Source organism: Thamnophis elegans, chromosome 4 (genome assembly GCF_009769535.1).
Source record: "Thamnophis elegans isolate rThaEle1 chromosome 4, rThaEle1.pri, whole genome shotgun sequence".
NCBI lineage: Eukaryota > Metazoa > Chordata > Lepidosauria > Squamata > Colubridae > Thamnophis > Thamnophis elegans.
In genome coordinates this window covers 34,560,626-34,573,570 of record NC_045544.1, presented here as the reverse complement: position 1 = coordinate 34,573,570, position 12,945 = coordinate 34,560,626, and the positions used below count along the sequence as shown (strand labels likewise).

Below are 12,945 nucleotides of genomic sequence, written 5' to 3'. Positions count from 1 at the left end.
AGCATGAAGAAAGAAGACAGAAAAAGTCATTTGTAATTCCCAGCATTCCAACCTTGCCAATCTAGCATTGCAAATTCCATCTGAAAATAATTCTACCCAATAAATGCCAGTGTATCTATTCATTTATGTACATGTATAAGTTACTGAAAGGAAATAACACTCCAAAATATTTAATACTATGAAGTCCAAATTGATTAAAATGAGTTGCCTATACAAACTTAATTTATAAAGTGAACTGATTCCCATATACCAACCATATCCAAAGAATAAAAGCATGAAAATATATTACACAAATATGTCCCTTTCTCTTCTTCAACCACAAAGAAGAAGAAATCAAGAAGAAGGAATTAGAAGTTTCGTGGTAAGAGAAAGGGGTAGCTGCTGCACAGTAGAGAAAGGAAAGAGAAAAAGAAAATGATATTTTAGGTATTACAAAATGGGTTGACATTCAGTAGGCAAACATCTGCTAAGGTTCAACTTGTCCTCAAAGGCATCCATGCTTATCAGCAATGAAGTCTACAGTCATTTGCACCTCCTGCCTAACTGTTTGTTTTCAACATTCTTCTATTCTGACCTGCCCTGTGTCAATTCAGCGGTGAATATTTAGGCAAAACATAGGTTGTTTTCAGCAAGCATCGTACTAATTCCCTCAAATCATAACAACCTAGTTGATGAGGAAAGTCTGGATTTCTTCACTAAAAGGGGAAAAAAGCATAGTTGGAAAGCTTGATCATAACAAATGGACTTGAGAAAGTGAGACTATATATAAAGAGACTTTTTTGCTCACTTTAACGTACAGGCTGGTTCATATCAAGATAGGAAGTCCCTCAGACAACCACTAGACCATGGGCTGTTTAGTTTGGTAAGAGGAGAAATCAAAAACGTCTAGAAAAAAATTGGCAACCAGGACAACTGTTTCATCAATAGAATAAAATATTCTCTGTATCATTCACCATTTGACATCTTCAATTGGTTTTATAGGAGCTAACATTTCTGAACATTCCTTAAGAACACACTACACAGTAACCAAGTCAGATGGAACTGCAATTCCCATTTGTCAGTTTTTCTTTTTCCAATAACACCTCTATCTTGTCTGGATTTAATTTGATTCAGTTCACTTCCATCTACATGTTTTTGTTGTTGACGGATTTGTTTATGTATTAGATTTATATTCTGCCTTTCTTTTGTTCAGGACCTCAAGAAATATACAAAACATTCCCAACTTCTATTTTGTTCTGCATTTGTATGCCTGTGAGATGGGCGGCTCAGCTAAGAGAGACTGACTAGCCCAAAGTCATCCTGTGAGCATCTGTGGGGGAGGACTAGAACCTGGAACTGTTTTTCCAATACCTGAATTCCTACACACTCGTTTCAATCAAAATAATCAGCTGCTGGTTTCCTGAAGTTAATCCAAAGCATAGCAGTATGCTTCAACATAAGGCTCTCTATATCCCCTCTCATTCTAAAGGCAGCCACTTTACAACAATATAATGAATATCATATCCTTGAATACTTACTTCTATTATTCTTGATGCTAAATTCCTTCTTTGTCATGCAGACAATATAAAGACTCAAAGTCCTGAGGAATTGTTTCTTCTTTATGCATATTTTGTCTACATCGGAGCAGGGGAGATACAGTTTTATGAGTGAACATAAAAAAATGTGTGTGTGATTGTGTGTGTGTGTATTGAAAGAGAAGCATATATAATACACACAATTCTATAATGAGGTGCATAAGGGAACAATGAATACATAAAACTAGATTAGCTCCAGCTAGTTTGTGTTAATTTTTTTTAAAGCTAATCATCATTTGTTTTCTCTAGGCTGGGGTGGCCAATTACTTTTTTGATAGGTCTTCAGTCTCACAAGGTTAGTACATTAGGATTTCAAGATAGGCAGGACTAAAATAATATGAGAAAAATCCAGAAATTGATATCAACACTTGTTTTCTGTTTCTCTCCTCTCTCTCTCCCCACTTCCCGCTCCCCTCCTCCCTCTGATTCCTTATTAACTGAAAAGAGAACTTAAAATTCTTATTTTTTTCTCATAATTTATGGAAAGTGATCATTAAACCAGAACCACACAATAAGGAAATCCAATTTAAAATGTATTAAAATTAATGTTCCATGAAAAATTCCAATGAAAAATTCAGTCTTCTGAGATCATTATTAAAACACACGGAAAGTGTCTAAAAGAATTAAAAAGTTCCCCAAGCAATAGCCCTACGAAAAATGGAAAAGATCAGCACAGAAAGAATTTATTTTTAAGGAGGTCAGAGGAGAAGGAAAGTTGTAGCACAGGACAAAATAATTAGTCAAGATACTTCAAAAATAAAATTGTCTGCCTCTCCATCTTGAGATGCCAGAAACTAAAATCCAACAACAAAGACTATTGTTAAGAGTCAAATTATTATTATGAAGCAATATCTCACATAAAGACCCCATTATACCTAGCGACTTGCCAAAATATGCTGGTAATCTATTCAGTTGCTGTTTGTGAATTGGATCAGTTTCTCTCAAAATTGACACCATCTTCATTAACAACTGGAACAATAAATCATAATTCCTTTACGCTCTATCCTTCCTTGATTGTTCCATCTTACCCATCATTCCATTCCAATAACCAAAAGCCATAAATTAGTCCATCATTTTTTCCTTCCAGTCAACCCCCCTTCTCCACTCTGTTTAATTTTCATTGGTATTTTTCCTATTCATTGGAGCTTTAAAACTTCGGCTTTAAAAATAAAAAAAATGAAAATATTACAGTATTATGACAAAAGACTAGTGCTGCTATTTCATTGGATTGCTATTTAACATAGCAAAGGAAATTGTACTTTACAAAATTAGAAAGGTTAGATACCGTTGGAAATCTCAATGTTCCTTTATGAAAAAAGTCAATCATAAAGTGTTAAATATTAACGTAGCTTGGTGAGAAAACTCATTAAAAAAAAACTTGTGCAAAGCTAAATATATTTACCTAAAACAATTTAAAATCTTCTCATAATCCTTTCTACTCATTTCTTTTAATTAAATGTAATTCTGTTTAGGCATGCATTGTTCTATAACCAGGCTAGGATAATGCAGAGTTAAGTTGTTTTCTTTTCCACCGTTAATTCCTTATTTTAATTTAAAGCATTGTATTATCTTTCAACAACGTAACTAGCTTTCCTGATCTCTTGCAGTTACAGAGGGATTGATCATTTTATCAGCTTTATTGCAGTGATTTACTTTCCAAGAGACTTTTCATTAACCTACTTATAGTTTAGCTAGCATCCATGAACTGGGAAAACAGCAGAACAACATGGATTATTAAAGCAAGAGCTAGTAGGCCTTTTTAATAACATCTTGACCTCAGAAATTGTTTACAAACTGTCCAAAATGCTGTGAAAGGAAAGATTTTTTTGGGTGGTCTGATAAGATACCTTCCACGAGTTTTTGAAATCAGACAAAGGCTCTTGCATGACTAAGGTGACCAGATTTTCAGATTGGTAAAGAGGGACACCATTGACCGGGGGGGGGGGGGGGGGGGGGCTTGATTAAAAATTTTATGTTTTGTCAAAAGGTCACCCCAGGACACTGAAACCAGCATAAATACGAATCTGTTGCCAAACAAAATTTTGATCACGTGACCATGAGGATGCTGCAACAGTCACTAAGTGTGAAAAATGGTCATCAGTCACTTTTTTCAATGCCATTGTAACTTTGGTCACTAAATGTTTTCCCCCTCCCTGAGACACCTCACTTCTTCCTTCATTCCTCTTGCTTATCTACCTTCACCTTATCTGTCTTCTGCTCTTTCCCTCTCTTCCTTCCTTTCTCCTTCCATCCTCTCTTCTTTCCTCACTCACTCCCTTCCTCCTTTTCTCTTCCTTCCTCCTTCCATTCTTTCAGCTTCATTTCTTTTGCCTATCTACCTTCTCTGTCTTTCTGCTCTTTCCATTTCTCTCTTCCTCTTCGCTTCTGTTCCTTCCTCCTTCCCTCCTTTCCTATTTCTTCCTTCTTCCTTCCTTCTGCCTATCTACCTTCACCTTCTCTGTCTTTCTGCTCTTTCCCTGTCTTCCCCTTTCCTCCCTCCCTCCCTTCTTTCCTTTCTAGTTCCATCTTTTCTTCTTTCCTCTCTCCCTCCCTTTTTCTTTTTTCCTTCCTTCCTCTTTCCTATCAACTTCATCCTCTTTGTCTTTCTGCTCTTTCCTCTCTTCCCCTTTTCTTCCTACCTCCTTCCCTCTTTTCTCCCTCCCTTCTTCTTTTTCTTCTTTTCTTCTTCCATCTTCCTCCTTCTCCTCCCATTCTTTCTCCTTCCATCCATCTTTTCTCCTTCCATCCATCTTTTCTCCTTCCATCTTCTCCCCCCTCCCTTCTTCTTTTTCTTCCCCCCTCCCTCCTTCCTTCCTCTCCTTCCCTTTCTCACACACAGGAAGGGGAGGGGAGGCTTTTTAGTCGCTTTCACAGCATAATTTCTTTATCTAACTTTTAAAAAACAGTGTGCAAATCAAACTTGAGATTTTCATAACCTGCGAAGCACCAAGTTATTATCTTCTGTTGTTGTTACAAATTCGCAGCTACTCCATTCTTTCCGATAGGGAACTGCATTTCCCAAGATGCCTCAGGTCCTCAAAGCGCTGAACGTGGTTTTGCAATTGACTCCAGCGAGGCCCGATAGCTGCCGGCTGAGGTGGCTGTCAAGGCACTGACAGCGGAGCAGACGCGCCGTTTGTTACTGCTTCCAGCAATCAAGATGGACGAGGGAAGCGGCGGTGGCGGACGTCAGCAGCGACTGTAACGACCACGTGGGCGAGGTGCGGAGGAAGAACGGAAGGTCCCTCCCGCCCGTGATGACGGCTCCAGCCATGGACGAGCAGGCTGGCCCCGGCGTCTTCTTCAACAACAACAACAACGCGCTGCTCTTGCCGCCACCTCCGGGTGGGAAGCAACCACGCCTTGCAGACTCGCTTCCCACCACAGCACAGGGGCCGCACAGGCGTGGTTGCTTCCCATCCGGAGGTGGCGGAAAGAGCAGTGCGTTGTTGTTGTTGGGGCCAGCCTGCTTGTCCATGGCTGGAGCCGTCGTCGCGGGTGGGCGGGACCTTCCGTTATTCCTCCGCACCTCACCCGAGCAGTCGTTACAGTCGCTGCCGACGTCCGCCACCGCCGCTTCTAATTAATATAATTATTTCTCCCTCTCTTTTTCACTCTCTCTCCAGCACACAAACGCAAATGCATAGGGCAGCCCACCTCACACACAGGTAATTCCGGGCGGCTTACAACATTATGATGCACGTCTCCCTATAGGAGAGGAGATGGGGAAGCCGGGGGCCCGGAGATCACCCGGGGGGTGCTGAGGATGCCTTAACCAATCGAAAGCCGGCGTACCTCGTCATAATGGGGGATGGATTTCTTGCCAGGAAACGCGAGGGTTGGACAACGGCGGAGGCTCGGGTTTGTTTTTTTTCCCGGGAATAAAAGTGAACATAAGACTTCTAAATCCCCAGCAAGAAAAGAAATGCAACTGCAGTGGTCTCTCTCCCCCTTCCTCTAAAGAACAAACGTTATCCTGCCGCAGAAGCGAAGAAATCTCAGATTTCACCCTTCTGCAACAGCCTCCCTCGGGATCCCGCTCCTCCACTACAGATGCATCGCGTCCCAACAGCGGAACTTCACAGCCCCAAACCCAGTTTCGGGGTGACCCGTTGAGAGACTAACTGCTTCTTCTCCCCACCCCGAAGACTGTATTTCCCCGCCATTCCCTCCCCCCGCCCCGCAAAGCTCTCTACAGCCCTTCCAAGCCTACCCAGCACCAAGTCCTCCTCTCCAGCAAATCCTACACGCGCCCGACGCTCCTCAGTCCACACGTCCCTTGCCGGCTCCGGGAGAGCTTTTTGGAAATGCGCAGCTGCTGCTTCTCTTTCAAACTACACGGCTCCCAAGCGCTCCGTTTTCAGAGATTTTCCAAAGTGCTCGCCCTCTTCCCACCCAGCCGTCTCCTTTTAAGTCCCCCCCCAAGTAACCCCTTCCTCAGGCTCTCCGCCAGCACTCTTCAATTTCGTCCCCACCACTGCCCGCTCCTCCAGCCCCTAAAAGCGGTGGGGCTGGGGACCGATCCTGAGCTAACCTACGCCACGAAGGCCGTCCCTCCCTGGTACCTTTGGTGCATCCTCCCGCGATGCAGCCCAACTCGGGGCCTGCTATTGTTGGGTGGTATGGAGGCGGAGGCCGCAGAAGGAAACTCACGGCTCGGAGCTCTGCCTTATCTGTCTCCCCACCTCAGCGCGGCCTGCCTCGGTCCAGTCCCTCCATGGCTCCGCCCCCCACTCATCCTTTTCGCAGCCGAGGGAAGGAAAGGGGGGGGAAGGCTTCTGGCGGCTCCCGGGCAGCGATCCCACTGCTATCCGCCCGCCCCAGACTCCCTCCCTCCCTCTTGCAGCCTGCCCCATGCAAATTCCCCCCGCATCTTCTCCCAGGTTTCTCTCTCAGGGTAGGGAGGCCGCGGGCTGGCAGTAGCCGCCGTGGTCTGGCTTTCCCCCCCGCCCCGCCCCGCCTCACCTCGCCTCCTCCACTAGCCTTTGTCCCTCCACAGTAGGGTGGCTGGGGGGAGGAGACGGCCCGCCTGCCCAACTCTGCAAAGGGGGAGAAGGAGAGGAGGGCCGTCTCCTCCCCCCAGCCGCCCTGTGGAGGGACAAAGGCTAGTGGAGGAGGCGGGGCGGGGGGGGGAATCCAGACTCCCTAGGGAAGGCCTTCCCTTGCTAAAGGCTGCCGCTGCCCACTCTAAGCGGCAAAGCCACCCGATTCCCACCGGTTACTCACCAGTGAAGCAGCAAAAGCAAACAGTGAAGGCGAAATGAAATGGAGACTCGCGCGGCATGCTTAAGCGGACTCCAGCCAATCAGTGAGCTGGCTAGGATGCCGTGTGCTTAAAGTTTTCCATCCCAGCCAGCTCATTGATTGGCTGGAGTCCAGGCCAATCAGTGAGCGGCAGGCTGGGCTGGCTTAGATTTTTAGTGTAGAATAGAATAGATGGGGGAAAGGAATGAGCGAGCTAGCGGCAGCTGATGATGGGCGGGAGAGCCAGCGAGCGCCGAAATAAAGCGGGGTTTTTTGAGAAGCGGGCGGGACGCGGGAAAAATGATGAAAAATCGTGCCTGTCCCGCCAAAAGCGGGACGTCTGGTCACCCTATGCATGACACAGGGCACGAGTGTCTACTTCTAGGCTCTTTTAGTTAATTTGTATTTTGGGGGAAAGAGTAATTGGTTATATAGCTGATGTGACACTGATGCACATAGGATAAGACAGTGTTCCACAGTGTTTCTCAACCTCAGCAACATTAAGATGTATGCACTTCAACAACTCAAGTCTGGCTGGGGAATTCTGGGAAATGAAGTCCACTTATCTTAAACTTGCTGAGGCTGAAAAACATTGGGATCGGATGTGTTTCTAAATACTGTTGTTCTTAGATAGGATGAACGAATGAGACAGGACTCAGGTTTCAGTGACAACAAACAGCTCTTTATTCGATAACTATGTCCAGATCCAGCACTGGCCTGTCTGACAGCTAGCCCTTTTATAGGGAGCTGTCAGGCGGCTCAGCCAATCGGCTTTGAGTATTTTCCTGCCGGAATGGAGGACCTTGGTGGAGCCTATTGCTCCAGTCTCAATATCAGCGGTGGGATTCAGCCAGTTCGCACCTATTCAGGAGAACTGGTTGTTAACTTTCTAAGCAGTTTGGAGAACCGGTTGTTGGAAGAAATCTCTTTTTGGTTTTTTCCACTTTGCAGGGCTAATCCTGTAAGGAAGGCAGTAAGGAAACATTCTGGTGTTATTTCTAGCCTAATCTTTATTGCCGTGCTTACAGGGGAATGGTTAACTCTCTGGTTAACCCTTATTACATTGTAATAGCTAAGGTGAAGTGCCCATTGATGTGAGTGACATTGAGTTGGCCCCGCCCATCCAGTCACATGACCACTAAGCCATGCCCAACTAGCTGGTGATAAGGGCAGAGAACCAGTTGTTAAATTATTTAAATCCCACCATTGCTCAATATATAACAGTTGTATATTCATTTGTGCTGTTCCCAACATGTATGAGGAAGGACCTCCTGTCTGTATTATTACTTATTAAGATTATACTTCATAGATAAATAATTTGGTTAGAACTGGTCCTTTGCTTTAACATATGATTATTTGTGTAAACCTAGTTCTGAGTACTAATTAGTTGTACCAACTTCTTTCTCTTTTAGGTGGTTTTTTGGATCTATTAATCGAGCAGATGCTGAGAAACAACTCCTTTATTGTGAGAATGAGTCAGGAGCTTTTCTAATCCGAGAGAGTGAAAGTCAAAAGGGTGAATTTTCCCTTTCAGGTACCCTCCACTTTTTCAATCATAGAAATGTTGTTAAATTTAATTTAATTTTCCTTAGTTTGGTTTAGATAAACTGGCAGCTGTTGTTGATGATCACATATACTTTTTATCTGGTCAGTGGGTCATTGTTTAGAAGTAAACATGCATACCAGCGGTGGGTTTCTGCTGGTTCATCCCGGATCGGTAGTGGCAGAGGTAAGAGGCTCCGCCCTGATGCCCAGGCACAGAAAAGAAAGTAGTAAAAGTAGTAAAAGAACCCACAACTGATGCATGCAGATTTGAATTTCTATGAATGAATACTTTTGAGAAACATTTGAAAGCTTTGTTATTCCTTAGGTTTTTAGCAGAGCATGCTTTTAGCAGAAGTGTTTTGGGGTTCTTTTAAAGAAAAAAAAAGATTACCTCATAAGCTTTGTGATCCTTCCTTGAATCATTTGGGACAGAGAAGCCCATTTATAGAAAATTTTGTTTATTCCAACCTTAACCCAAAATATTATCCCAAAATATATCCCAACCATTTTCCTTTTCTTTCTACAAGGATACTTGTGGAATCTTGGTTGCCAAAATCCAGACGACCATTATATGGCAGCAGAGGGTTAAGAATGTTGTTTATATTTGCTGACATCTAGTGGTCATCCATAAGATTACAGCCCAGATATTTCTTGATAAAAATATTTCCATTTCAGCAAGACTTCTCTTTTGACTTTTTTTTGACACCCCTGCAAGAGAAATTTTTATAAAATCTCATGAACCTTTTAATCTACATGTAATTGTTGCTGAATGTTAGATTGTTTTTTTTAAATCTATGAAGAAGACAATGGTAAACTATTTCCACACCAGCAGAAAAAACAAATCAGAAAGAAAATAACAGATGTGTCTATATGTGTCCACCAGGAATCAATCTTGACTCAAGACTTTAATAAATAATCAGTACCATAAAAATGTAAAAAATAAGGAAGAGATATATTTTTATTGGCAAATTTGATACTTTTATATGAGCCTCACCATAAAATACTAACAATGGTTGCTTTGAAATTACTCTGAATATAATCAGATATATTTAAAATGTTTATGGTTTTCCCCCAAACCAGGCGTGGGTTCCTGCCAGTTCTAACCTCTTCTATAGAAGAGGTTCCACAAATTTACAGGGCCGTTTAGAACCGGTTCCAGCTCCCTCCCCCCGCCCGTCTGAACATCATCAAGATGAAGAGCGAGAGGAGGAATTCTGGAAGTTGAAGTCCACAAGTCTTAAAGCTGTCAAGTTTGAACACCACTGGGTTTTTTTTCTAAACAGTTAGGGGTGCAAGAGTCTTGTAACTTGACAGCTTTAAGACTTGCGTGCTTCAAATGCCAGTTTCTGAGCCCACATTTTGGTTGCTAAGCAAGAGCGTTGTTACATGGCTGGCAAGTCACATGGCTGGCAAGCCACTCCCACAAAGCAGGCCACACCTACAGAAGAGGGTTTAAAAAAAGTTTGAAACCCACCACTGCCCCAAACCTATAGAGTGTAAGGAATACGGACCATGAGTTTTTGTTAGTTTATTGCCTATACCATTGATGGTTAACCTTTTGATCACTGAGTGCTGAAACTGGAGCGCATGCTCACCAAAGCGCTGGAGTGCCGGAGCACCGGAACCTGGAAGAGAGCCAGCTGCTCTTTCTGGTTCTGGCGTGTGCATGTGCACTATCCAGATGTCTTTGTGTGAAGACCAGCTGACCAGCATGCATGCTGCAACGAAACCCAGAAGAGCAGCTGGCAATGGCAAGCATGGCCACAGAAAGTACTTTGCATGCCACCTCTGGTGCACATGCCATAGGTTCGCCATCACGGGGCTATACTTTCTAATGGGATGCAGGTCACTTATGTTGGCTTGCAAGACAGCCTATAGATTAGAGATCCTAGTTTGCATAGAATATTGGGCTTGGTGTGAGTAAAATGACAAACAACAGAAGTAACAAGTTTAAGAAACAAATAGATAATAAGTGTATGGAGACAAGAATGGTTTGCATGGTTAGGAAGATCTTTGGTGGGGATACCTTCAAATCATTGTTGACTCTTGGAGACTTCCTGGACAATTCCTGGCAATTTTCTTTAGCAAGGTTATTTTGGAGGTGGTTTGCCCTTACCTGCTTCCTAGGGTTTTAGAAAGAATGACTGGCTCCACTCCTAGTTGGTTTCATGAGATTAGACTGTACAGATTCTTGCTTTCTAGCCTAATGTCTTAACCAACACCTTAACTGGCTCTTTGGAGAGAAATAGTAAACAATAAACATTCAGTTTATGCATATTTTCTTTTGTTTTCTGACATCATATCTTTAATTTCTTTGGCTTACTATGTCTTACTCTTTTTCTCTGCTTAGTACAACATTGCTTATCCTCATCCAAGTAGCATGAAGTATATGTAAGTGTGATATGCAATAAAAGACACTATAATTCAATGCTTTTCGCTAGCCCTGCTTTATTGATGTAGAATGCGCACTTGAAAACTGGAAATAAACTTTAAAAGTACAGCAGTAGCTTTCCATGACACACACCCTCTTGTGGCAGCTGATGGAAGTTGCAGGTTCAAGGCATATCTTCCCTTTAAAACAAAAAGGGAATGAATTCATTAGATTTTTGAAACTAGAAAGACAAAAACTAACAAAAAGTAATAATTAAGATAGAAAAGAGAAAAAAGTAAGGAATTAAAGAGAAAACAAAGCCAAATGTGCAGAAAGAAAAGAAAAAGAAATACGAAGAAATAAATCCTGACTTTCTTTTAAAACAGATATAGAGATATTAGAAACAATAGTAGATAATCAAGGCTCCCTGATAAAACAATCAGTTTAAAGAAAGCAGAGTTAAGAATTCAATTAGTTTCAAAGTTTCAAAGTTTAATAACATTTGTATGCCGCCCAATCCCGTAGGACTCCGGGCGGCTAACAATAGAAATAAATCAAAAGGAATAGAAGAAAGAAAAAATAGACATAAAAACACACCATGCACTCAATTCCAAGTGGGGCTGGACCATATTTTGGGGTCAACAGCCCAGGCCTGCTGGAACAGCCAGGTTTTAGTGGCCTTACGGAAGGCCGAGAGTGTGGGAAGGGTCCGGATCTCTGCGGGGAGATCATTCCACAGGGCCGGAGCAGCTACAGAGAAAGACCTCCCCCAAGTAGTCGCCAACCGGCATTGCCCGGTTGATGGTACCCAAAGGAGGCCCAATCTATGAGATCTTATAGGTCGTTGGGAGGTTTGTGGCAGGAGGCGGTCCCGTAGGTATCCAGGTCCTAAGCCATGTAGGGCTTTAAAGGTAATGACCAGCACCTTGAAGCGCATTCGGAGACCGATGGGAAGCCAGTGCAGCTTGCGGAGGATAGGTGTAACATGGGTGTACCTAGGGACACCCGATATCGCTCACGCGGCTGCATTCTGGACCAATTGTAGTCTCCGAACACTCTTCAGGGGCAGCCCCAAGTAAAGCGCATTATAGTAATCAAGCCTAGAGGTGACGAGAGCATGAGTGACCATTTGAAGTGGCTCCCGGTCCAGGTAGGGTCGCAACTGGTGCACCAGGCGAACCTGGGCAAAAGCCCCCCTGGTCATAGCTGACAGATTGTATTCTAATGTCAGCTGAGGATCCAGGAGGACACCCAAGTTGCGGACCCTCTCTGAGGGATGAAGGGTTTCGTCCCCCAGGCTAAGAGATGGAATATCTGGTCTGTTCTTGGGGGGCAACATCAACAGCCACTCGGTCTTGTCGGGATTGAGTGCCAGCTTGTTTACTCCCATCCAGACCCTAACAGCCTCCAGGCACTGGCACATCACTTCTACCGCTTCGCTGAGTTGGCACGGAGCGGACAGATACAATTGAGTATCATCCGCATATTGATTATATTTGATCCCGTGCCGGCGAATGATCTCACCCAGTGGCTTCATGTAGATGTTAAATAGGATGGGGGACAGGACCGAGCCCTGAGGCACCCCATATTTCAGGGGCCTAGGGGTCGACCTCTGTCCTCCAACCAACACCGACTGTGACCTATCTGAGAGGTAAGAGGAGAACCACCGTAACACGGTGCCTCCCACTCCCACCTCTCCCAGTCGTCGCAGAAGGATACCATGGTTGATGGTATTGAAGGCCGCTGACAGGTCAAGAAGCATAGAATTATTAACATAGAATTATTATCAATGAAACCCTGCATATATTAAATATACAAGTCTGGCTGTTCTCCACATTGGTCAGTGAAAATTGGAAGGATGATGTGCAGGGATTGATACATTTATATTTATATCTGTGAATAATAACCTATATGAATAAAATTATGTATACACATTAGCATAGTACTGATCTCTTCCTTTTCTCTGGGTCATGATACAACATTTGGCTTCTTTCCTTTCAATCTTCTGAGGATCAAGGCAGTTATGCAGTGAGGGATCACTTTATTCTGGTTAATGACCAACCTGAAACAAGGTATATAAGAAGACCCATAGAAGAATAGCGTGCTTAAGTAGAACAACTCAGCATTGTGCTCTACAGAGAAGAGCATGCAATTTTAACCCTTTCACCAACTTTTGGGTAGGCTTTTAAAAAGGTAAACACATTTGTACTT

The 12,945-nt window shown here is 43.5% G+C and overlaps 1 protein-coding gene across 1 annotated transcript in view; it reads left to right on the top strand.

Annotated features, from left to right (window-relative positions):
• FRK (fyn related Src family tyrosine kinase) overlaps nucleotides 1-12,945 on the top strand; it is a 68,673-nt gene that overhangs the window by 24,207 nt on the left and 31,521 nt on the right. Inside the window, exon 2 of the mRNA XM_032215930.1 lies at nucleotides 8,231-8,352. Within this exon, the coding sequence (XP_032071821.1) occupies nucleotides 8,231-8,352 (122 nt within the window). The remainder of the gene's footprint in view (nucleotides 1-8,230; nucleotides 8,353-12,945) is intronic.